Source organism: Semicossyphus pulcher, unplaced genomic scaffold, assembly GCF_022749685.1.
Source record: "Semicossyphus pulcher isolate SPU_LCO1_2020_fin unplaced genomic scaffold, fSemPul1.0.p SCAF_3, whole genome shotgun sequence".
In the NCBI taxonomy this organism is placed as follows: Eukaryota; Metazoa; Chordata; class Actinopteri; order Labriformes; family Labridae; genus Semicossyphus; species Semicossyphus pulcher.
The window spans coordinates 22,522,129-22,544,297 of record NW_027211704.1 but is presented as its reverse complement, the minus strand read 5'-3'; the positions used below and the strand labels follow the sequence as shown (position 1 = coordinate 22,544,297).

Sequence of the window (22,169 nt, the reverse complement as noted above, 5' to 3'; positions counted from 1 at the left end):
CAAAAGGCGGCGGTCGGCATGGCAACCGTGAGTCCTCATTGATTGTTACAGCGATGGTGGGTGACATGAAGGGAGTGCACGGATCTCATCCACCTTTATGAGCCTCTTTACTTCACTGATGTCTTTCATGATAAGAGTGTCGCTTTAATTTGCCTTTATTATACTTTCAAAATAAAAGCTTTGAAATGTTGTGCCTTTTGTAAGCAGGAAGAGCTCAGGGTGAAATTAATTGGATTTGAAGAAGCACTGAAAACTTATAGTAAAAACTGCCAAATAGCCACAAAATCCTGTAATGGTCTCTGAACCATAAGAGATGAGTGGGAAGTGCAGCTGAAGTCTTCACGTCTATCTGCCTGCCTCATTGATTCTGGATGAACTAGTGTTTGTTGGGGCGGCTGAGGCTTCATCTGCGTCATCTTCCTGCTAAGAGCCGGGGCTTTCCTTTACCGTCCGCCCGTGGAGCTGGAAAAATAATTAGCTGATGAAGCAGCTCATATGATGAAAAATTGTGACTCTGTGTGTGTGTGTGTGTTTGTGTGTGTGTGTGTGTGTGTGTGTGTGTGTGTTTTCTCTGCAATAAGGAAGGCCGGATGAGTGATCTTAGGTCACAGTTGTGAAATAAACGCCCACACAGCTCAGAAATGAGGACAGAGGATGTTTAAAATCAATGGAAATAAAGTCAAAGGTTCACTGTTCTGTAATGAAACCCTGCTCTTTAGATCGTCCCTCCTGCTTACATCTCTCGGTCTGTGTGTTCCTCTGTGCCTGAGTGAGCATCTCACTCAAAGCAAACACTTGTTGCTAGGTAAACGTGGATTATACTGCAGATCTGTTTGCACACGGCCAGACGACCGCGGCTATCAGACATGATCAGCTCTGTGAAGTTTAACTCACAATGACCAACAAGCTGCCTCTGTTTTCAGACACAATATTAAACTGAAGAGTCCTTTTGTTTTCGTCATACTCTTATTGTGTTGTTTGTTTGTGCGTAACTTACACAGCCTGTCGAACATGAACTGCACAAACACGGCCTCCATTGTGTCAGACAGGAAAGAAAAACAGCCACTCAACAGGCAGCACACTGACCCTCAGTTTCCATCAGCAAACATCTCACACAAGGTCTGATGCTGGCAGGAGAATCACCATAAAAACCTCTGAACGACTGCCTGCAAACACTGTTAGGATGACGTTTAACAGCAGGACACATTTTACAATGAAAAAAGGTACACTGAAAGACGTTTTTGTCTTTGAATTGCTCTTATGATGATCTACCAGCATTGTGTTCTGCCTGTTCAATTAAATGTCAGTGGAGATGTGGTAACCTCCTCCCACATTTAGTATGGAGTCATTTTGAACGGCAGTGACATACAACAGTGTTATCTATTGGAAGGAGACACTGATCATCCATTACTCCCAATGCTGCATGATCCCTCCCTGATTTAACACCTGTGTTTATGTGTGACTTTAGCGTGGACTCACAATTATCACTGGTAATTTGCAGAGTACATTTTAACTCACTTTCAATGATCCATGGATCACTGAATGTTACATCAAATGAAAGAGTGTGTGGCATATCAGTATGCATATTGTCTCCAATATATATTTGTCATTTGTAAAATAGTCAACGATAGTTTACATCTATAAATATGTAATATTTATGGTGCATATTGTATCCAAATTGTTCTTCCCCTCTTGGGATCAATAAAGGATTATCTTATAGTCAATACAACTTCTGTAACATGCAAAAATGTTCCCTCCTTCATGTAAGTGTGTCAAAAAGTAGAGCTAGCATAATAGCATATTTCCCTGCATGCATTGTAATGTATTGGATTCTTCAAAACATGTTTTTTTAATGTAGTTTTACATATTAAAAAAAAATCATAATAATGACTTAACATGTGTTTTATGCTTGTATTTATGTGTATGCACCGTATTACAATTTCAACAACTTAAATAGGATGATATAATCATAATGTTGTTGTACATATAATGAAAACAACAATACAGTAATGATCACAAAGCCTACTGGCATGCTTCTTCTAATCCAAACGTCAGGAGGGGAAATGTACTTTCAAAATAAATGCCCTCTTTCTGAAATAAGATTTATTTTTTAGCTTTTTATACAACCAATCCGTTTATGAAGTGGATATATTTTGCTCCACCAATAATGAACTACTTTATTTTTGGAACTATTGGCATATTCAACTGACAATTAGTTTGTAGTTTAAAGACGGTAGTTTCAGTAGGCTGTAGGATGTGGATACTTGCTCCGCCACAGCTTGTTATAAACAACAACATCTTTTTCTATTATTACTGTTGTACACTGACCCATTTCCCTTCTCGTCCCGGTGTTTGGTTTCAGTTTGATCTCCTGATGAGAATCAGCGGTAAGAAAACGAGGAGCTATCCGCGGTGCTGAAACCCTCCTCCTATCTCTCTCTCTCTCTCTCTTTCTGTCAGTCTCTCTCATAGTGACGTCAAAACAGCCATAGGAAACACGGAGGTGTTTCTATTATTGATTGTGACAGGTTTCTTTAAATTCATACATTTTTGCACAAAACAGCAAAAGAGCAGTCGCGCGTTGCTCGTGTCACGCGGATTGTCTCGTGCAGATTAAAAGTGAATGGATTCAGCAAAAAGATGCTGCACGACATCATCAACCGCATAATGATCATCTTATATTATAGGATCACATAGGATTTATTTTACTGTTGTGTTTCTACCTCATTGCTCCTCCTCCTCCTGCTCCTCCAGGGACGAACAGTGGGATATTTTTAGTCAGATAGACCCCCCCCCTCCCCTTCAGACTTTCTCCCTCAGGGACTCGAACTCACATCTTAGCGAAGGTAGACGCCAAACTGACGTCAGAGGACTCGTAATTTGACGTGTATACACCCCTCATCGCGACCACACAGCGATCAAAGCAGCCCTCCCCATCAGCACTATTTCCTCTCTCCTTGGCGGAGCAGTAACGCGCATTTTCTCGTCCCCTCCGTCTCATCCAGCTGTGTCTTAAGGAATAAACAACAAGAGGGGAAGACGACTTCATTATCATTAAAAAATAATCAGATCTCGGAGTTTTTCTGCTTTCTTGGGAGCATCTAAGCTGTGTGTGTTTTTTTTTCTCATCTGGTTGATTTTCCTCTGAGATGGAAGTGAGATGTCGTCCAGCGGTGATGTGTTGTGTTATTGCCGTCCTCTCCTCCATGGTTCCCGGGTCTTTGGAGTCCTCTTACAGGGACAGGCAGTACCTGAACGAATGGGCGGTGGAGATCCCGGGTGGGCTGGGTGCTGCAGAGGCGATCGCCAAAGAGCTGGACTACCAGCTGGTCCGACAGGTAAGCACCTACCAACGGCTCCAACAAGCAAAACACCAGTTTAGACTTCAGTAAAAAAAAGCTTTGCATCATCGTTAAATGCGGTGTGTGCTGGCAGATTTAATGGCTCAGTCTCATTTCAACGAGAGAAAGCATGAAAGCAAAATGAAATGTTTACAGAGCCTAATACACCAGCCGTGCACTGTGCTGTAACAGAGATTGGGTAATAGCTGTATCAATTATTCTGCTTTGCTTGATAAGGCCATTAGCCTGGTGGAAACTCTTTTATGATAGACCCAAAAAGCACACACTGTATCTTCAGCGCAATGCTAAATTAAGGTAGGGTGATTTAATCAATGTATGACTCACTGTTTACTCACTTCTGATAAACCAGAGCTCAAGACTCTGGGTTTTCATTTCCCTGTTCTGTGCATCCCTGGCTGCCTTTAATAATGCCTCCTCCTGTACAAACACATCAGTGCTCGGCCTGATTTGTTTAAAGGAAGCTTCATTAAATTGTATGGAACCTGTAGCTCTGAAAAGAAGCTGCCAATGATTTACTGAGCTGTAAGGTTTAATGGATGCTGAGACACAGCGTATACATTTAATCAGGCATCAGTTCACAGCTTTTTTTAGGGATATTAAATGCTTTAAAAAGATGCATGTGACACAGCCACTTTAAAGCACTGACACCTGTAGGCCCCGTGCATGAAGCCTTGTTTGTTTTCAATTAGAATCAATGGAGGAAAACCCTACTAATATTGTATCTCTGATGGCATTTAAAAACAGATCAAATAAAGGGCAGAAATAAGATGTAACACTGTGGTTATGTGTAATAATTCCCCAGATTGATGGAGCATTCTTTTGTCTTTGTTGCTCCTCAGAAAAAATGAATTCCCGCAGCTTTTAGTGAGGGATAATACCGTTTGTAGACCTGCACGTCAGGCCTCGGCGACCAGATGGCTGGTATTATGTCATTTCCTGTGAAATATTCATCCTATCTCATGAATTCCTCTCTGCAGATTGGGGCCCTGCAAGACCATTTCTTGTTCAAACACCGCAATCATCCTAGCAGAATGAAACGGAGTGCCGGGCACATCACCAGGCGGCTGTCGGAGGATGATCGGGTGAGCTCTCAGCTTTGTGGGCGCACATTTTTGCCCTTTTGTCTCAATATTAAAGATGTAAAGTAACAAGGTGTCTTCACTCGTCCGTGTGCAGGTGCTTTGGGCAGAGCAGCAGTATGAGAAAAACCGCAACAAGCGAGCGTCTATCAGACAGTGCAGGGACTGTCCAGTGGATAAGCTGTTTGATGATCCAATGTGGAACCAGCAGTGGTACCTGGTGAGTCCCCAATAAGACTTGAAGCTCACACAAACATACACAAAACTGAACAAATTCGGTATTTCTAACACAGAATTGGTCGACATGAAACACAATAAATGCAACAAGTGGCTCAACAAAGAATGCAGCTCTTACTGTTTTAAGGACAAAACTATAAATTTTAGGAGAGATCGGAACACTTTTTATTTTCCAGAGCTCCACAAAACACAGACTTGGGTTCATATCCAGTCTACTAATGGCATGTTGTGGCTGAGCCTTCTGTTTGCATGCAGCTGGTCTGCTCTCCCCTGAGACTGTCTGAAACCCTGCGACTGCTGGACAGCTCCACACTGCACTGCTCCGTCCTGCTTCTCATTGGAGGCCATTGAGCGTGTGTGCATATCTGTGTGTCAGTTATATGTGCAGAAATACACTTGTCAAAAATGCAAAACAAAAAGGAAACAGCTTACTTCTTTTCTTTGACTGTTATCCCAAAAAAAGGGGGGAAAACATAAAACTACAGAACAATAGCGCGCGATCAGGCCAAAAGAGCCATTTGCTTAATTGGTAACACAGTGGGTGTGGAGCTGACAGGGGTGGATGATAATCCAGCAGGATGGAGTGGAGCAGAGCATCACGCGTTAAGTCCCAATTTACCCTGAATGTCATGTTTTAGCCCACTGAAGGCGAGCAGTAGCAGAGCACAGTAAACTGCCACAGCTGTGCTTCCCCGTCCACATCCATTACCAACACTTTCACTTTATCCTCCTGACCACAGGCTGACCCCGACATCAACACATCTTTACTGAGTTCGATGCATTAGCTGAGAATGAACTGGGAGAGTCTGTCCCTTTGACCAGCACACACAAACATGCTATGGTACTTGTAATAGTGGTTGAATATGTTTTGGGGTAAATACAATACAAAGTACCTTTGTATGGATTGGTTTAAAATTACAATTATTTTCATTATTTATCAATCAAATCTTTAAAGAGGGGGTATTATGCTGTTTCACATTTTAAGACGTATATATAAAGTTACCATGTTTGATGTCCAGACTAAACGTGGGTGAAGTTTCAAATCTGTAGGTTAAAGTATGTTGGAGTAATCCCCAGGCTTCTCAGCTCAGTCTGCAGGTTGCAGGTTTCACACAGTTTTTTTGCTAAGCTACTGCTCAGATATCACAGAGTTAAATATCAAGCTTGAAAGCATAATACCCCCCCTTCAATTATTTGTTTGATTAACTGACTACCCAGCTAGAAATGTTTTGTTTGAAGAACGTTCTCTGAAAACATTTTCAGAAAGTTACAGTGAGAATGTCCAAATCGCATTTCAGGAACGTTTTATAAATCACGTTCTGATAGTTCAGGCCACACTAACATCAGAATGTTGCAGTCAGCATGTTTTTCCAAATATTTTATGACAGGCATTCTCACATCCCAGGCCTCAATAACATCCTGAAAATATCTTCAGAACGTTGCAGTTAAAAGGTATTAGCTGTGTCCCAATCCACGGGCTGCAGCCTTCAAAGGAGGCTCCATTCATAGCCTGCATAGACCATTAAAGCTGAACTGACCTCATGAGACGGTCTGGTCTACCCTTGCGTCACCAAACGCCGCTCCTGTCGCCTAGCAACAGGTAGCTCGCTGGCTAACTAGCTAGCATAACTAACATCGTGTAAGTTAACCTATTATTTTAAAGATAATTTGTTCCAAGGGCCCTTTAGTTTTCTTAAACATGTGTAAGGCTACTTATTAGATTGAACCAAAAACTTTGACATTCTAAAGTGTTTTCCTCGGCCGTTTAAAAGTCCGACATTTCGTTTGAATTGTCGCGCAATGCATCTCGGGATATGGTGGGCTGCGAAGGATGCACCCGATGGATCCTTCGCGGCCGGGGAAACGGACGCATTTGTCGGCCGCATCTGAAAGAGCCTTCGAATTGGGACAGCCTTCGACGCGCTTCAGAGACACAATCGGCCTTTACATACAGCCTTCGAAGGCTGCAGCCCCTGGATTGGGACACATATTTTGTCTTAGTTTAAGTTTTAACATTACAAGAACTTTATTTTAAATGATAAACATCTGTAAAACGTTCTTTGAATATTAGACTGAAACTTTTTCTTTCAAACGTAATTAGAACTTGTAGGTAATGTTAGCCAGTGTTAGGGGAACATTCCCTGCTAGCTGGCTAATCATTTGGTCAAAAACAAGACAGATATGCTATTTTTTTCTGACCAAGAGTCCAAAACTCAAACAAATTTAGCTTAAAATTTAATTAAAGCATTAAACATTATAGATCATCCCGCATCAGAGGGATCAATGGGTTAATCAGAGCAGCCTGATCGATTGTTACATTGAAGCAGGGTTATTGGTATGCCTTACACTCAGTAAACATCAAATGTTGGCTCCTGGTTTGACAGAAAAGGAGTAGGAGGGCATAAATGTGTTGCGTCAGAGAGAGTGTGTGCTCTCTGGTAAAGAGAGGGCGACTCATGTTACGCTCTCTCAGCTTCTCCACACCTGCTCTAACCCAGCATGAGTCACACGCTTATGGGGAATAAGAAAACAAATTGAGATGAATCATTTCTGCCGGTGAGGGATGATGACTCTAATGGAATTGGCTTTAAAGTGCCCGTTTAGTGTATTTCCACATCAGCCCGGCTCTGTGTCACTCTGCAGGCCACACTATCTGGAGAGATTCAGTCTCAGTGTCAGCGCAGCGAAAGGAAAAATGTCTAAGCTGTTGCATTTTTACATCCGCCACTATGCTGATGATGTTATTTTCTACCTCCATAACTGTAAACATGTCAAATGAGGGAAAGGGGGTAGAGGTTAGAACACAGTGACGTTTTTAGCCCTGCTGATGACGGAGGAGGTGGGGCTTTGTGACGGGGATACAGGCTGGGGGCTGATAGAAAGAGCCGAGCCTGAGGACAGGATGAGAGTCTTTATCTCTCACGAGTGAGTGACTGCCTGATAATTTAATCAGGGAGTGACTCATACTTGTAGCTTGAAATTCCTCCTGCCTGCCCGGCTGTATGTATGTGTGTGTGTATGTGTGTGTGTGTGTGAGAGAGAGAGAGAGAGCGAGAGAGAGAGAGTGTGTATCATTGGCTCTTCAAGTGCCAGTTGTACATCGAGGGATCTATTTGTTAGTGTGTCCACTCACTCGTTTTATATGCGATGGTGCAGAGAGCCTTGCATAAGCTGCTGTTTGTGTTTACTGTGTATCATTAAAATCTATGCATGACAGTCCATTGAACACCCTGGGCTGCTAAAAGCATCAACAAGTGAGTCATTCGGTTTTACACCAAAACAAGCTAACTGTAGATAATAGCTGGCCGGGAGTGAAAAAACCTCTCTTGCAAATTGCTATTGAAACACATTGTGTGTAAACAAGACAATCTGCTCCGCATTAACAGCGAGATTTGTGATGTGTTCACTGTCTGCCGGATGCACCACCGTCCAAAGAGACACAGAGGTGAAGAGAGGATGCTGGTGACAGGACGGGGGGTAAAAACTGGGAATCAAAGTGGGAGCTGAGGAGAGAGAAAAAGGCGATACATCACAGGGATGAGTCACGTCTTAGGGTGGCATTCTGCAGTGTCTGTGCATAATGCGCAAAGAGCAAAGTGAGTGCTTTTTTTAGTCTTAGCTGTCTCCAGCTCAGAATCATTTTCTTCCAAGGCTTTAGCCCGAATGGCTCCTCCTCGCCGCCCGCTTAATTTCCATTTAAAACAGTCCCTGAATCCCCCCCCCCCCATCTCTCACTGCGCATGATATTCTTTGGCATCAGAGAAGGATTTCTAAATAATCCGACAGGGGGATTGAATGTGAGTCGAGCTAGAAGAACTGTTGGCTAAAACGCAATATTTCCTGAGGACCTGTAAGGCATCTTGCGGGTTAAATTTGTGAGGAAAACTGCTGTATGAGAAACACAAAAGATTGTGTCTGTGACCCTCTGAGACCAATCTGCCTACAAGTGGCCACAGGAGTAGACTCGAGCCAGACAAAAGAGACGCAGACAATCCAGTAATGAATTTCTGTAAAGGTCATTTCAGTGAGAAGACTTTACTCTGCATGGCTGACCTTTTTTACATAGATGATAGTGCTTAAAGAGCCTGTTTAGATAAGGTACTTAGAGATAATTAACACAATTTATTTTTTATATTAACAATATGATATTTTGTGTTTTTATTTTCCAGCAAGACACGCGTACGTCCTCCTCGCTGCCGAAGCTGGACCTGCACGTGATCCCCGTGTGGCAGAAAGGCATCACAGGGAAAGGAGTGGTCATCACCGTGCTGGATGACGGCCTCGAGTGGAACCACACAGACATCTACTCCAACTACGTAAGACACCGTTTCCATGGAGACAGCCTCCATCGTCTGGGCCTGCCGTTGCCTTAGTTACGCTGCTGGTGACACCTTGCGAGGCGGTCCATGAAGATGGTGATAAATCTTCTGTATGATCCCGTCTGCCTCCATAGATCCTTTATTAGATGCAAACTGGGCATTTAGCTGAGATTGACTCGACTCCTGGCATTTAGGGAGGCAGAATTTGGAAAATAATTCCAGATCCAAGAATGTTTTGAAGGAGGATGCAGATAATTACCAGCTAATGGAAGAGGGCATGACTGAATGGGAGCTCTCAAAGGCCTTTAAAAAGCCACATCTGTGGTTTGGTTTCAAACAGAGCTGCTGCTCTCAGAAGCCAGTCGCCAGAGCAAAACGAGGAAAGAGGGGGTTGGGGGAGGGAGAGAAGGAAATAATGTATGACAACAGTGCTGATGAAAGCAACTCCCACTGTAATTAAGTTAACTCTGATTAATCAAAGAGGCTCAATCAGCCATGACGTTCAGCCTTAACAATCAAGGCGTATGAGCTGCGTGCATCTGCATAACTTAAGAGGAGTAACAGTCACAGGTGTGTGATTATATCGGGTATTAAAGCAAATACTGTGAACCAGAAACTGACAGGAAGCTGTGGAATAACTAATAATTCATATTTGATATTCAATAAGAACGTAATATGTACATTTTGTCATCTTTTCCTGTGTGGGGATGGGAAAGACTTAAACAGAGGACATGTAGCACCTGCAGTTTGTCAGACTAAGACCAAACTAACCAGAACTAACCAGGCAACATATTTCCAACAATAAGAATGTTTTCAAAGCTGTTTAAAGTCATTAATTAAATCTGTTGTTTCAATATTTTGTCATACTCCCATACGTCTATGTCTCCATGACAGCAGACTGGCCCTGACAAATCCCTGTTCAAAGCCTTCGTCACTGTCACACACTGACATCAGCTCAGCTTTAAACAGAAACTGATCGTTACTGTCTGTTCTTTTTTAAAGGATGCAGCAGCCAGCTACGATTTCAACGACAACGACCCCGACCCTTTCCCCAGATACGACTCCACTAATGAGAACAAGTGAGTAAACTGCTGAGATGCAACATTCAGACATTACCTGACCTTCATATTTTATTCTGTTGCTTCGGCTTGCACCAGAGGTCTCACTGTAAGAATAAATGAGCTTAAAGTGGGCACAAATTGTCTGAACAGAGCAGAGGAGATTCTGCCGCACACTCTCCTCTCCGCCAACAGCCCCGCGCTCTTTTGTTATCTGAATACTCCACAGTTCAATGCCTCCCAGATGAATGATTGCAGATGCACACACTGTCATCATAATCAGGATGCTCTGCTCTAAATAGTCGTGTAATAAAACGTTATAGTGGCTTCATCGAATGAGTCACATTCTCTGAAATAAAAAGTGCAGGTAAAACAGTTTACATCGGGGAGTTTTAATGTCATGCAAAATTCCTGCCGAAAAGAAAAAGATGATGAACATTTGCAGAGTCAGTGAATTTACGTTTGTTTGAATTAAGCATCTATTGAACATGTGATTTTGTGGTTTTATAGACATGGGACGAGGTGTGCTGGTGAGATCGCCATGCAGGCAGACAACAACAAATGTGGCGTTGGAGTCGCGTACAACTCCAAGGTTGGAGGTGAGAGCTCAGTTTGTGTATTTTAGCATGCTACATCACATGGTATGGTACTTCTGTGTCTGTGTGCGCGTCGTGTGTTGTCAAACAGAGACTTGTGCCACAAAGATTGATTGATTTATTTACACAAAGGGCCTTAATGAAGCGAAGACAACACAGTAGCAACACTGCTTTGTCGGGATCACACACCAGGCGGTCTTTGGATGCCAGATCTAAAGAGTACTACTGTCACGTACCATCACGTTATGGGCTCATTGCATTACACTAAAAACCAAATCAGAATCCAAAGCACACTGTAGGATTTGTGCAAAATTTAATTTACAATGTAGAGCTGCATGTCACTGGATTCTTATTTATTTCATTATTTTATAGCCAGTAGAGGAGGAAGACTTCCTGAACGCAGCCTGATTTTCCCACCAGATGGTTACATAACGTCACTCTCCAAAATAACTGAGCTCTGATCCACCTAAACAATGGCTTACAATATCAGAGCTGCAGCATCTGAAGGGCCGGGGTAGTAAGCTGCTTCTTAGTGCTCCGGCAGCACCTTCATCTTTAAATACCAACATCACAAATCTGCCTGACCTAAAACAAAATGTGTCGGAATGAAAGTTATTTAAGCCATTAATTACAATTACATCCATTAAATTCCACTACATGATAAATAGCCGGTGACTGTAACGTTTCCGTCTCTTCCCGCTCAGGGATCCGTATGCTTGATGGGATTGTGACCGATGCCATCGAGGCCAGCTCTATCGGCTTCAATCCAGACCACGTGGACATCTACAGCGCCAGCTGGGGGCCCAACGATGACGGCAAGACGGTGGAGGGCCCCGGCCGCCTGGCCCAGAAGGCCTTTGAGTACGGTATCCAGAAGGTAAAGGATGAGACTATTAAAATAGTTCTTACTCACATTCAGCTGCTGTGATCTCAGACTGAGGTTTGTAATGGGAGATTATATCTGCAGCAGTGATGGGAATCAGATAGAACAAAATCAATAGGGGTGATGTGTTCAGCTGCTCGGAATAAAGCTCCTAATTACTAAATGCTATTAGTGAGTTTGTTTCTATTATATCCTGGAGCTACAGGTAATATATTACAATATTCCACAAATATGTAATATATATAAGACAGTATTTAACATACTCTCTGTCCGTCATGTCCTCTGCAGGGCCGCGGTGGGAAAGGCTCTATCTTTGTTTGGGCATCAGGTAATGGAGGCCGGCAGGGCGATAACTGTGACTGTGACGGTTACACCGACAGCATCTACACCATCTCCATCAGCAGCGCCTCCCAGCAGGGCCTGTCCCCCTGGTACGCCGAGAAGTGTTCATCCACTCTGGCTACGGCTTACAGCAGCGGAGACTACACCGACCAGAGGATTGTAAGCAAACACACCTGTTATGTTACGTCATGTCAACTAACGTCAAAGGGGTTTTGTTAGAGGGACATGTTATTCAAGTTAATCCTCAAACAGGCATTTGTTTTTTATGTTGCTTGTTTTCAGACAAGTGCTGATTTGCACAACGAGTGCACTCAGACTCACACAGGAACATCTGCCTCTGCCCCCCTGGCTGCTGGAATATTTGCCCTGGCACTGGAGCAAAAGTAAAAACACCTGTTCCTCACAATCTGCATCTGATATTTTAATGCTAATTACAATGTTTTAATTCCATTTCATAGTTCTTCATCAATCAATAAATGCCTCCCTGTCCATCTTTCCTCCCTCAGTCCAGATCTGACCTGGCGAGACCTGCAGCACATCGTGGTCTGGACCTCAGAGTTCGATCCTTTGGCCAATAATCCAGGCTGGAAGAGGAACGGAGCGGGGCTGATGGTTAACAGCCGCTTCGGCTTCGGCCTGCTCAACGCCAAGGCCCTGGTGGACCTGGCTGACCCGGCCACCTGGAAGCACGTGCCAGAGAAGAAGCAGTGTATCGTCAGGGATGACTCTTTCCAGCCCAGGTAAGTGAATCTCTTACAGTGACTCTCGTCTCCATCCTGTTTGGACTGATGACCCTCCAAAATAAAGCGAAGCTGCTATACTACACCCTCAAAACTAGCAGCAGCTATATGGCCGAGTTCTGCGCTCCTTTAAGTGTCTATTTAACAATTTGCTTTGGATTATGAGACTCAATAGCACCCACAACCAGTTTGCCCATTACCCTGCTACATCCCGGTCTAATCCCGAGGATTTGGCTCTATGTTTCCGTCAATGCTTAGTGGTCTACAACCCCCCTTCAGCTTTATGCCAGCTTGAACACAGAAATCCTTTCATTCATTCCTGGGAGAGATGGGGATTAACTGTCTGCAAATGAATGACCAGAGGCATCCAAATCTGCCAGTGCATCTTTTGCATCCTTTTGGTGTGCCGAGTATCTCCCAAAATTAGGATTGTTGTCGAACCATCACACATATTATATGTAATTTGTACGTCAGGCGTAGCTGTAATGTGTTTTTTTGCGCCCTGCTGATCCACGTGTAGTAATGAGAAGATGACAGGAACCCACAGGGAGAGCTGTTTGTGAGTCTCATTCCTGCTATTTTAATGCGTCCCACAGGGAGCTGAAGGCAGCAGGGGAGATCACTATAGAGATTCCAACCAAAGCCTGTGCAGGCCAGGAGAACGCAGTCCTTTCATTGGAGCATGTGCAGGTGGAGGCCAGCATTGAATATACCAGGAGAGGAGACCTGCACATCACACTCACCTCCCCATCAGGTAAGATGTGGGCACATACACACAAAAACATACGTATGTAGGTCAAATAATCAAGTCCTAAGCTAATCTATACCTCTGGATGTGCGATCAGGTACCAGTACAGTGCTGCTGGCCGAGCGAGAGAGAGACACGTCCTCTAACGGCTTCAGAAACTGGGACTTTATGTCTGTGCATACATGGGGAGAAGATCCAGCCGGGACATGGACCCTAAAAATTACAGATACAGTGAGTTACACACATTTTTCACCTTGGTTTTAAATATCTCTTATTATAAACATCTGCAACAAATGTTTTGGGTGTTCTGTTGTCAGTTCCTTTTAATATTTAACTGAGATTTTTTTCCCCCTTACAGTCGGGCCGTATGGAGAATGAGGGCCGGATTCTGAACTGGAAGCTGATTCTTCACGGGATGTCGGAGAAGCCAGAGCACATGAAGAAACCTAGAGTGTACATCCCCTACAACGCTGTGCAGAATGACCGCCGCGGTGTGGAGCATATGGATGACATGATGGAGGTGAGGACATGCACAGAATGTAGCTGATCCAGCCAGCTGTGAAGAAACAAGCCCTTTAACTTTAGGGACTGAAACTAAACGTACACCTGATCACAAAAGGTAAAGCTAAGTGATATTACAACACTAAGAGTCTGCAGTCATGCTAGCAGCTCTATGAGGCTGTACTTAAGCAGAGTCTGGTTTGAAGCTAAATGCTAATGGTTAACATGCTAAAAACCTCGCATAGACAATGCTGGTTTAGAGCAAATATAATGATGACCATGATCACCATCCTAGTTTAGCGTGTTAGCATGAGAACATTGGCCAGTTAGCACATATAAAACTACACCAAAGACTGATAAGGAAGTCATTATTTGGGGGTGTCAGGTAATTCTTTTCAAAAAGGTGATATTTTGACGTCTTGTTGGTGCAGAAAAAATCACGGCAATTTATCTAGAGAAATCTCAGCTTAGCAGACCAACCTAAAAATGTGAGTGAACACAATCGTTAAAGAGCACAAGAGCACCCGAACACCCACTTAAAACGCAATAACATTTCTCCTGTCTGTCTGTCTCTGCCACAGGAGCCCACACAGGCCAACCCACCTCCAAAGACTGAGACAGCACAATCCCTTCCTTCCAACCCAGAGAAGGACCTCAAAAAGCCCATAACTTCACCTTACTCCCCCTCCCTGGCTCTGCTGCGTCTCCTTCAAACAGCCTTCAACAGGCAGACACCTGCCCTGCTGCCGCCCCAGTCTGTACCCAAGACCTCCTCCTCTGTCTGGAGGAAGCAGCAGCAGCCGGGTCGGAGCCTCTCTCCTCCTGCAACAAGACTCCCCCCTAAGACGTTGTACCAGGCTCTGGACATGATCAACAAGTACCGGGGCCCAGAGGACAGTGTCTACAGTGACTACACTGACGGCTTCTACAGCACCAAGCCGTACAGGCACAGAGATGACCGACTGCTGCAGGCCCTGTTTGAGATGATAGATGATGCCAGCAAGTGAAGGCCCAGAGGAGAGGAGAGGAGGATAGAGGACAGGAGAGGAGAAGAAAGTGATAAGATAAGGGGGAGGCATGTTTATGTGTTGGTTGGGGAGCAGAGGAACAAGGCAAAGAGGAGAGAAAGAGCAGAGGGATGAAAGAAAGAGAAGGAGAACTGTCCTGTTTCCCCCCAAAATGCTGCAAATCTGAATTTACCTTCATTTTCCAATCACCATTTATTTATTCATTATTTCATTCAGTTAGCAATATTTGCAGCACACACATACTTCAAAACATGGACTTCTTATGACACAAACTATACCTCCATATAGTGAAAGTGAAAGCATTTAAATCATCAGAAAGGAGGGGAAGGCCTTGTCTCTCTTCTCTTCACCGCCTGCTCAAGCATGCCACCTTTAGAATATAAGTTTTGTATTAGTATCTATATATTATCTCTATATTATACAAAGACAATGATTGTAATATGGTTTTAAAAAAGACTTGATAGCCAAAATCTTCACTGTCAAAACTCCTGTTTCTATTTATTTTGGGGGTTTTTTTGCCATTTTTCAACCGTTTCTGACTCCTACTAACTTTATTCACTTGAGAGGTTAAACTGATCCTTAAAAAAACGGACATAAAGTCATTAAAATTGAGTAAGTAAACATTCAAAAAGGGTTGACAAAAGATTTATTCTCAGGGTGTCGACAAAGCTCAAAGTATAAGGAGAAATCTATTAAGTGTAATGTGCTCAAAGATTTAAAGGATACCAATACACTATTAAATAAGAAACCCTAATGAATGACAGGTGGAGCAGTCTATCAGTTGGTGTAGCGATATATTGAAAGTAAAAAAAAAAAACAGATTAATCTTCTTTATGTGCAATTTATTTAATTTTGTATAAGTACAATGCTGCATTAAATGAAATATTTTTCTAAGGATCCTTATAGTTTATGGAAATAATATATACAGTATCAAACCCTGGCACAGGTTTATTTTCTTGTGGGGTGGTTCACTCCATAACTGCAAGGTCCGTGTAGTTATCAACACTACAAATGAACACTGCCAAAATCTTCTCTGTCAAAGAGTTTCTATGTATTTCAGTGATTAAGCAAATAGCTGGCATGTTGTTTGTTCATCATCTGCAATATGCCAATAACAAACAGTTCTTTAAATCCTGGACAGGTTATTGCTTTAATATTACTTCTCTGGTATTGTTTATTTTGGTGTTAATGGACCTATCACGCTTCAGAAACTGACCAGAAACTGTAGAATACAGGCTCTGCAACGAAACCTTCAAGCACATTCGTCTCTAACGCCTTAATATATGAAATAATACATGTGCATACTCTCCACATGGTGTAGATCAATTTACTGATGCTAGTGAGTGTTTATGACATAAATTTCCCAATGCAGAGTCTTTATTCTCCAGCCTGGAACTGCCTGCCCCTCTTCTCTGCCGACAAGGTGACAGGAAAAATCTGATGTTTGGACAAAGCTTTACAGGCACAGTGTAATTTATCCTTCCTCTCTTAATTGTAGCCCGTGCTGTTTTCTCCATGTTTTTTTTTTGTTTCTGACTGATGATTCAGTCCAGAGTTGTTTACACAAACCAATATTACGTTGCAATTTCTGTATGGATGTACAAAAAAAATATGAGATTTATCGTAATAAACTGCAAAGTGACCTCTTGAGTCTTGTTTGGCAGCGAACAAAGAATATTTCAAGTGAAATACCTTGAGAACTTTTTTCTCTCAACCTAGCCTTCCTTAGCTAACTGTAAACTGTTTTCATTAAGTGGCACCATCAGGTAAAAATGTATATCTTCCCATAGACCTACAATTTACAAAACCTTCTGTATTATTCCTATTAGCAAATGTTTGTAAGCTGAAATGCTACAAACTAGTAAAACATTAGCTTGCTAGCATTGTCATTGCACTTTAGCATGTGTTAGCAGTTAGCTAAAAGCACTGTTGTGTAAAGTAAATACTCACAGAGCTGCTAGCATGACTGTTGACTTTTTCCTTTTTTTTGATATGCCTAAGAACATGTCAGTCGTTTTTTTCCTCAGCATTAATGGAGAAAATTATAATTGTTTTAGTAGTGAAGTGAAGAAAAATATATATATATTTTTAAATTAGGCCAATATTTATCGACGCTTCACGGACAAACTTTTATTTTGAAGTTGTATCATGAAACGGAAAACTCACAACAACTTCATGGTAAGGATCCTTTGAGAGCGTTTTAATCATAAAAGACATATCTTTAACAGTGTGTGTATGTGTGTGTGTTTCCCAGTTTTTCAATATTTCTTTTTAACCCAGTGTTTCGTCGAAAAGTAGCTTAGTAATAGATATTACAGCGAAATGTGTTGTCTCTTGATGTTTACTTGACATGCAACAGCGTCTTCGTATTTCCTGTTAAATGCCGCCACCTTGTGGACAGAAAGAATACAACACCCCTGTGACGTGGTCTAAAACGCAGTATGTCTGTCTCTCTCATACTAACACTACTTTATAAAGGATTATACAACACTATTTTTGAGTATTGAGCCATTTTCTGTAAGGAGAATGAGTTTAAGACAAGTATAAACATTTACTGAGGATTTCCCAAGAGTTTGTGAGTGGCTACCCAAGTCTATTGTTTACGGTCAAACTTCTTACATCAGTGGGAGTTAAGAATGTGTCTTCCTTGTGTACGCATTTTTTTTTTACACTTTTCTTCCTTTCTGTATATTATTCTTCTCTCTCCAGCTCCTCCCATTTGCCCAGATTCCCCACGCATCTGGTTGCTTTGGTTTTTCTCCAAAAATGAATACTGCAAAAGCCTGAGGGCGAGTGAGACTGGGAGCGAGGGAGAAGGTATGTGGAGACAAGGGAGTGGAAAATATAAAAGCAAGGCGAAAAGTAAGAACGAGGGGGTTTAGTTTTGAAAACAATCCCTGGTGGAAAAGAGCGAGTTAAACAGCACAATTCCAGGAAGAAAGAGAGAGAAGAGTGGGGGAGGCAGAGATTTATTTTTTGGCAGAACAGTCTCGTCAGACAAAAGTTTGTGTGTTTATCCACCAGCAGGTCACAGTATGGCGCTGTTCCCATTCTGCAGGACGCCCTCAGGTCAGTACAACCTCAGCCACTGCTCCACCTCTTCAGCTCATGTCATGTCTGATTGTTTCCCCTCACTTGTCATTGATTTTTGCAACCGTTCACAGTTAAATTTGAGATACTTTAAAGGCAAGAAGATTAGATGCCATAAGGGCAAGGATCGAGCAATAAAAAGCTGAAGTGCAATCAAAAAAAGGTTTCCTATGACGTTTTCAATGAGCAAAAACTTCCTGAAAATACGTCCACGAAGGCAAAATAAGCCCTTGATTAATTCAAGAACTTCTGTGTAGAAGCGTAAACCTCTTGGCTTGTGACAGAGCGTGCACTACAGGGAAATGTACGTGGAGAATGAAAATAAACATGTACACTCACTAACATGTGCTTCGATTTATCTATCGCATGCATCATGCTCACGTTCAACGACTGGATACAGATCGCTTTACATATATCTCTAACACCCATCAGTCTAGTCTGCTTTCTGCTTTATCTCTTTGCTCAGCATGCATGCTTGTAGATGACTTGGTTTTACTATGTTGTATAACCTAGTTGGAGTGGTACCTCAAACATTTAATGCATCATAGACATTATTTGGCTTTTTTTAAACATCAAGTAAGTAATATCCTGTTTGTATACAGCCTTTAGAAATGACTACTAAAGTGTAAAACTAGAAATAGTGCATACACTTTTAAGATTACATTATTCGTGCAATCATGTGTTGCTACACTTCCAGAGGCAGATATTTCTTAAGCAGCACATTCTTTTCATTCCTATGAGCTCGGGTCTTTTCACCTGTCAGGATTTAAAGGATCATTCATAAGCTAAATGTGCTGACTAGTAGATTATAGCAACTTGTAGTGGTTTTATTTAACTGTGTTTGCATCTGTGTGTTTGTCCTTCCAACAGGCCCAGTCAGAGCGACCAGACTACAATTTGTCCTGTACTGTTTTCTGCTGTCTCTTATCATTTGTAAGTGCAGGGGAGAATTTGTTCTACTCTAAGACTTTGAGCTGGGACAATAAATGCAAATAGAAAAATTTGCCTGTCACACAGTAAATGTAAAACAGAACCTCTCTGTCAAGTTTAAAACCATTCAGAAAGGTGTATTTTTGCAGTTTGACTTGACTGTTTGAGAATATTGATTTGGTTCCAAAAATAGACGAATGGTGAAAAGTTACATAAATTGTCACTGCCAGTCATTTCTCACACAGAAATAAAAGTTTAGTTTGGTGTTGAAATAAAATAAAATAAAAATGTTTCCCCCCTTTAGACTTCCTCCAAGGTCGCAAAACCACAGTCAGTGTGAAGTCTCCTCATCCCTTCTTTCAAGCCTTGGGTGCAGACAAGGGACAAGTAATGACGGACATCACGCTTATCAAGGAAGCAGCACTACAAACTCCTCTGCAAACACCATGGGGGGCTCCTTTAGTGTGGGGTGACGCCCGTAACTCGGCTAGGCGTAGGGCTAAATTCGCGCAAAGGGGAATCCATACCGGTCTCTTGGTCCTCATGGTGGGACCTTACGGGCAGTTCTTCCGACGTTTCCTCTCTTCAGCTGAAACCTACTTCCTCCCAGGTAACATGGTCACCTACTACATTCTCACAGACAATCCCCACTCTCTGGAGCCTCACATCAAGCTGGGGCCTGAGCGAGAGCTGAAGGTGGTTCCTGTTGCAGAGCTCCCAGGGTGGGACAGATTGGCCTACCGTCGGATGGCCCTGCTTGTCGATGCCATTAGGAACCATATTGGCAGGGAGGTTGAATACATCTTCTGCGCTGACATCGATCAGGAGTTTGTGGCCCCTATTGGAGAGGAAATCCTTGGCGACCTCGTGGCCACGCTGCACCCAGAGCTCTATGGGATGCCACGAAATGCATTCCCTTACGAAGTGGAAGAAGTCTCATCGGCTTGCGTGGAGGAGGATGAAGGAGACTACTACTACACCTCTGAGTTGTACGGAGGCTTGGTTTCTGAGGTGTACAGACTGGCTCGAGCCTGTTCTTTGCTCATTCTGCAGGACCAGGCTAACAAGATAAAGGCCAGGGGCCTCGAGGAGAGCTACCTGAACCGCTACCTGATCGACCACCGGCCCACCTGTGTGCTTTCACCAGAGTACAGCTGCTGGGACTCAGCCCTGGTTGCTGATGTGCCTGTACAAAGGCTCATTTCCTTGGGAAGGCAATGTGATGCGCCTGATATGCAGATGAAAGAGCAGCACAAATGTTGAGGGTTCTGAAAGCCAAACACATCGAAGTTTGGATGTACAGCTTAATCAAATATGAAGAACTATTGCTTTTGGTGTTACATTTTCTCTTACAGATCTGCTCAAGCAAATTGTGTTATGGAAATTCGGGATATAAAGAGAAATGACTTAGAGAAACTTTTCTTTTAATTTTCTGTCCTATCTCTGCATCTCTGCATGCCTGCTATCTCTTTCACAGCAGACAAATAATAAATTGACCTGTCTCTTTAAACCAAGCACTGTCCTCTCCATTAATGTCAGCCTCGGAGATACTGCTCCAGTGGCTTTGTGGTCAACAGCGATAAGAGTCAACAGTGTAAGTGCACACTTTCCCCACAGTGGCCAATGATTAACTGGAAGAGCTGCTGTTTCAAGGTCTTTAAATACCAGGTGGGTGGAAAATGGATACAACAGGATGCTGCTGCTCCAGGTTACACGTGTATAGGAGCTACCGTGTTTAAGCTTTAGCAAAAGGTGAAATAGTTTTGAGTCAGTGAAACTGGTTCAGAATGTATTGAAGTGAGTTTCCATTAAAAGCTGTTCTCTGAGATCGAGTGACGGTGAACTCAAAATACACGATGTTTCATTTGATTTTGTTTTTTTATCGTTCTTCCACAAACTCACACACAAATACACTCCCACATTCACACTCTTCTTTCTCTTCCTTGTGCGCTGTGTTTTAATGGGAGGGTTAAACAGCAGCAGATGGCTCTTTCTCACTGCCAACAGAATTTGTCCTCAGGGCCAGATCGCCACGTGGAGAGAAGTTGGAGGTAAACTCCAGATAATCTTTTGAAACTAATTTTTGTTTCCAAAAGTTCCACTGCTTGCCACACAGCTGTGTTTAGGTAGGCCCATTTGAACTATTCACATGTCAATTCAGATTATTTAAATCGACTCTAATTTGAACTAAATTGCCCGATATACTGTTGCTTTCTGCCCAATAACACCCTGCTTACACTTAACAACATGCACATTTAGCACAATATGATCTGCAGATGCTCCTAAACATTTGCAACATCACCTAAAGGCCTATAGGCAGGCTTTTTTCATAGGCTACCAAATTCCTGCTGAGGACCCCTTTTCATGCAATAAAGCAAAGCAGTTTAAAGAATATTGGTTTAATCCCTGTCATGTGGTTTACTGGTGGTCAAGGAGCCTTTTTGCCGCAGCATGAACTTAAGAAGAGGAAGAGGAGGTGTGGAAATCCTTAAACCTATTTGCATGTAATCCTGTTTCTATGTTTACTAACTATTAAATCCAGCAAAAACATATATAACAAACCGCTAGTATGGACAAAGGGACTAAAAAGGCCATTAAAAGATCTGAGCCTCATTTTCTCTGTTTACACCTTTTTACTGTTTGAACCAATGACTGTATATAAAGCTGGAAGACGCGTCTCCTTCTACTCTCATTGTACATTACTGATGCCAAAATAGCCCCCATGATAGGCGCTGCCGTCATGCGATGGTGACGTCATTTGGAGCTAGAGTTGCACAGTAGAGATCGGCGGGTGGAGCCTCTATAGCCACTTCCACTAACCAAAACATGCACTTAAATTAACGAAATAAACAGTGAGGATCCCGCATGTGGCGTATTCAACAGGAGAACTATTTGGTTAACAGAGCTGTCAATCATGCTTTTTACAGCATCAAATAACTAATTAGAAATAAACTTGTCAGACAAATGAACACTTGGACGAAAATCAGAATAAGAACTAACTATAATGACAGAAACCATGTTTGAGAAAAATGTCTTTGGCATGTTTTTTGATTTTATAGTTTGACTCATGTCCCATCTATTAACATGAAGGAGGCGGGCTTTATGACCTATACTGCAGCCAGTCGGCAGGGGGCTCTCGAAACGTTTTGGCTTCACTTTTTGGGCGTAGTCTTTTTATACAGTCTGTGGTGTGAACAAATGTAGACATGATTCTGCTTTAACCAACTATTTAAACTATGTTTAAGGCTGGTTGTGA

General features: G+C 42.6%; 2 protein-coding genes across 2 annotated transcripts; both read left to right on the top strand.

Annotated features, from left to right (window-relative positions):
- Nucleotides 1-2,995: 2,995 nt before the first annotated feature.
- Nucleotides 2,996-16,535, top strand: pcsk1 (proprotein convertase subtilisin/kexin type 1). The gene is made up of 14 exons (XM_069678444.1): nucleotides 2,996-3,338; nucleotides 4,340-4,444; nucleotides 4,539-4,661; nucleotides 8,848-8,994; nucleotides 10,000-10,076; nucleotides 10,566-10,654; nucleotides 11,356-11,528; nucleotides 11,823-12,035; nucleotides 12,159-12,259; nucleotides 12,383-12,616; nucleotides 13,213-13,370; nucleotides 13,462-13,595; nucleotides 13,723-13,884; nucleotides 14,447-16,535. The coding sequence occupies exons 1-14, from the start codon at nucleotides 3,150-3,152 to the stop codon at nucleotides 14,870-14,872; spliced, it is 2,331 nt and encodes a 776-aa protein (XP_069534545.1). The 5' UTR covers nucleotides 2,996-3,149; the 3' UTR covers nucleotides 14,873-16,535.
- A 1,137-nt stretch (nucleotides 16,536-17,672) lies between these two features.
- On the top strand, nucleotides 17,673-20,727 carry LOC138606378 (globoside alpha-1,3-N-acetylgalactosaminyltransferase 1-like). The gene is made up of 3 exons (XM_069678844.1): nucleotides 17,673-17,962; nucleotides 18,854-18,916; nucleotides 19,218-20,727. The coding sequence occupies exons 1-3, from the start codon at nucleotides 17,929-17,931 to the stop codon at nucleotides 20,174-20,176; spliced, it is 1,056 nt and encodes a 351-aa protein (XP_069534945.1). The 5' UTR covers nucleotides 17,673-17,928; the 3' UTR covers nucleotides 20,177-20,727.
- Nucleotides 20,728-22,169: the final 1,442 nt, after the last annotated feature.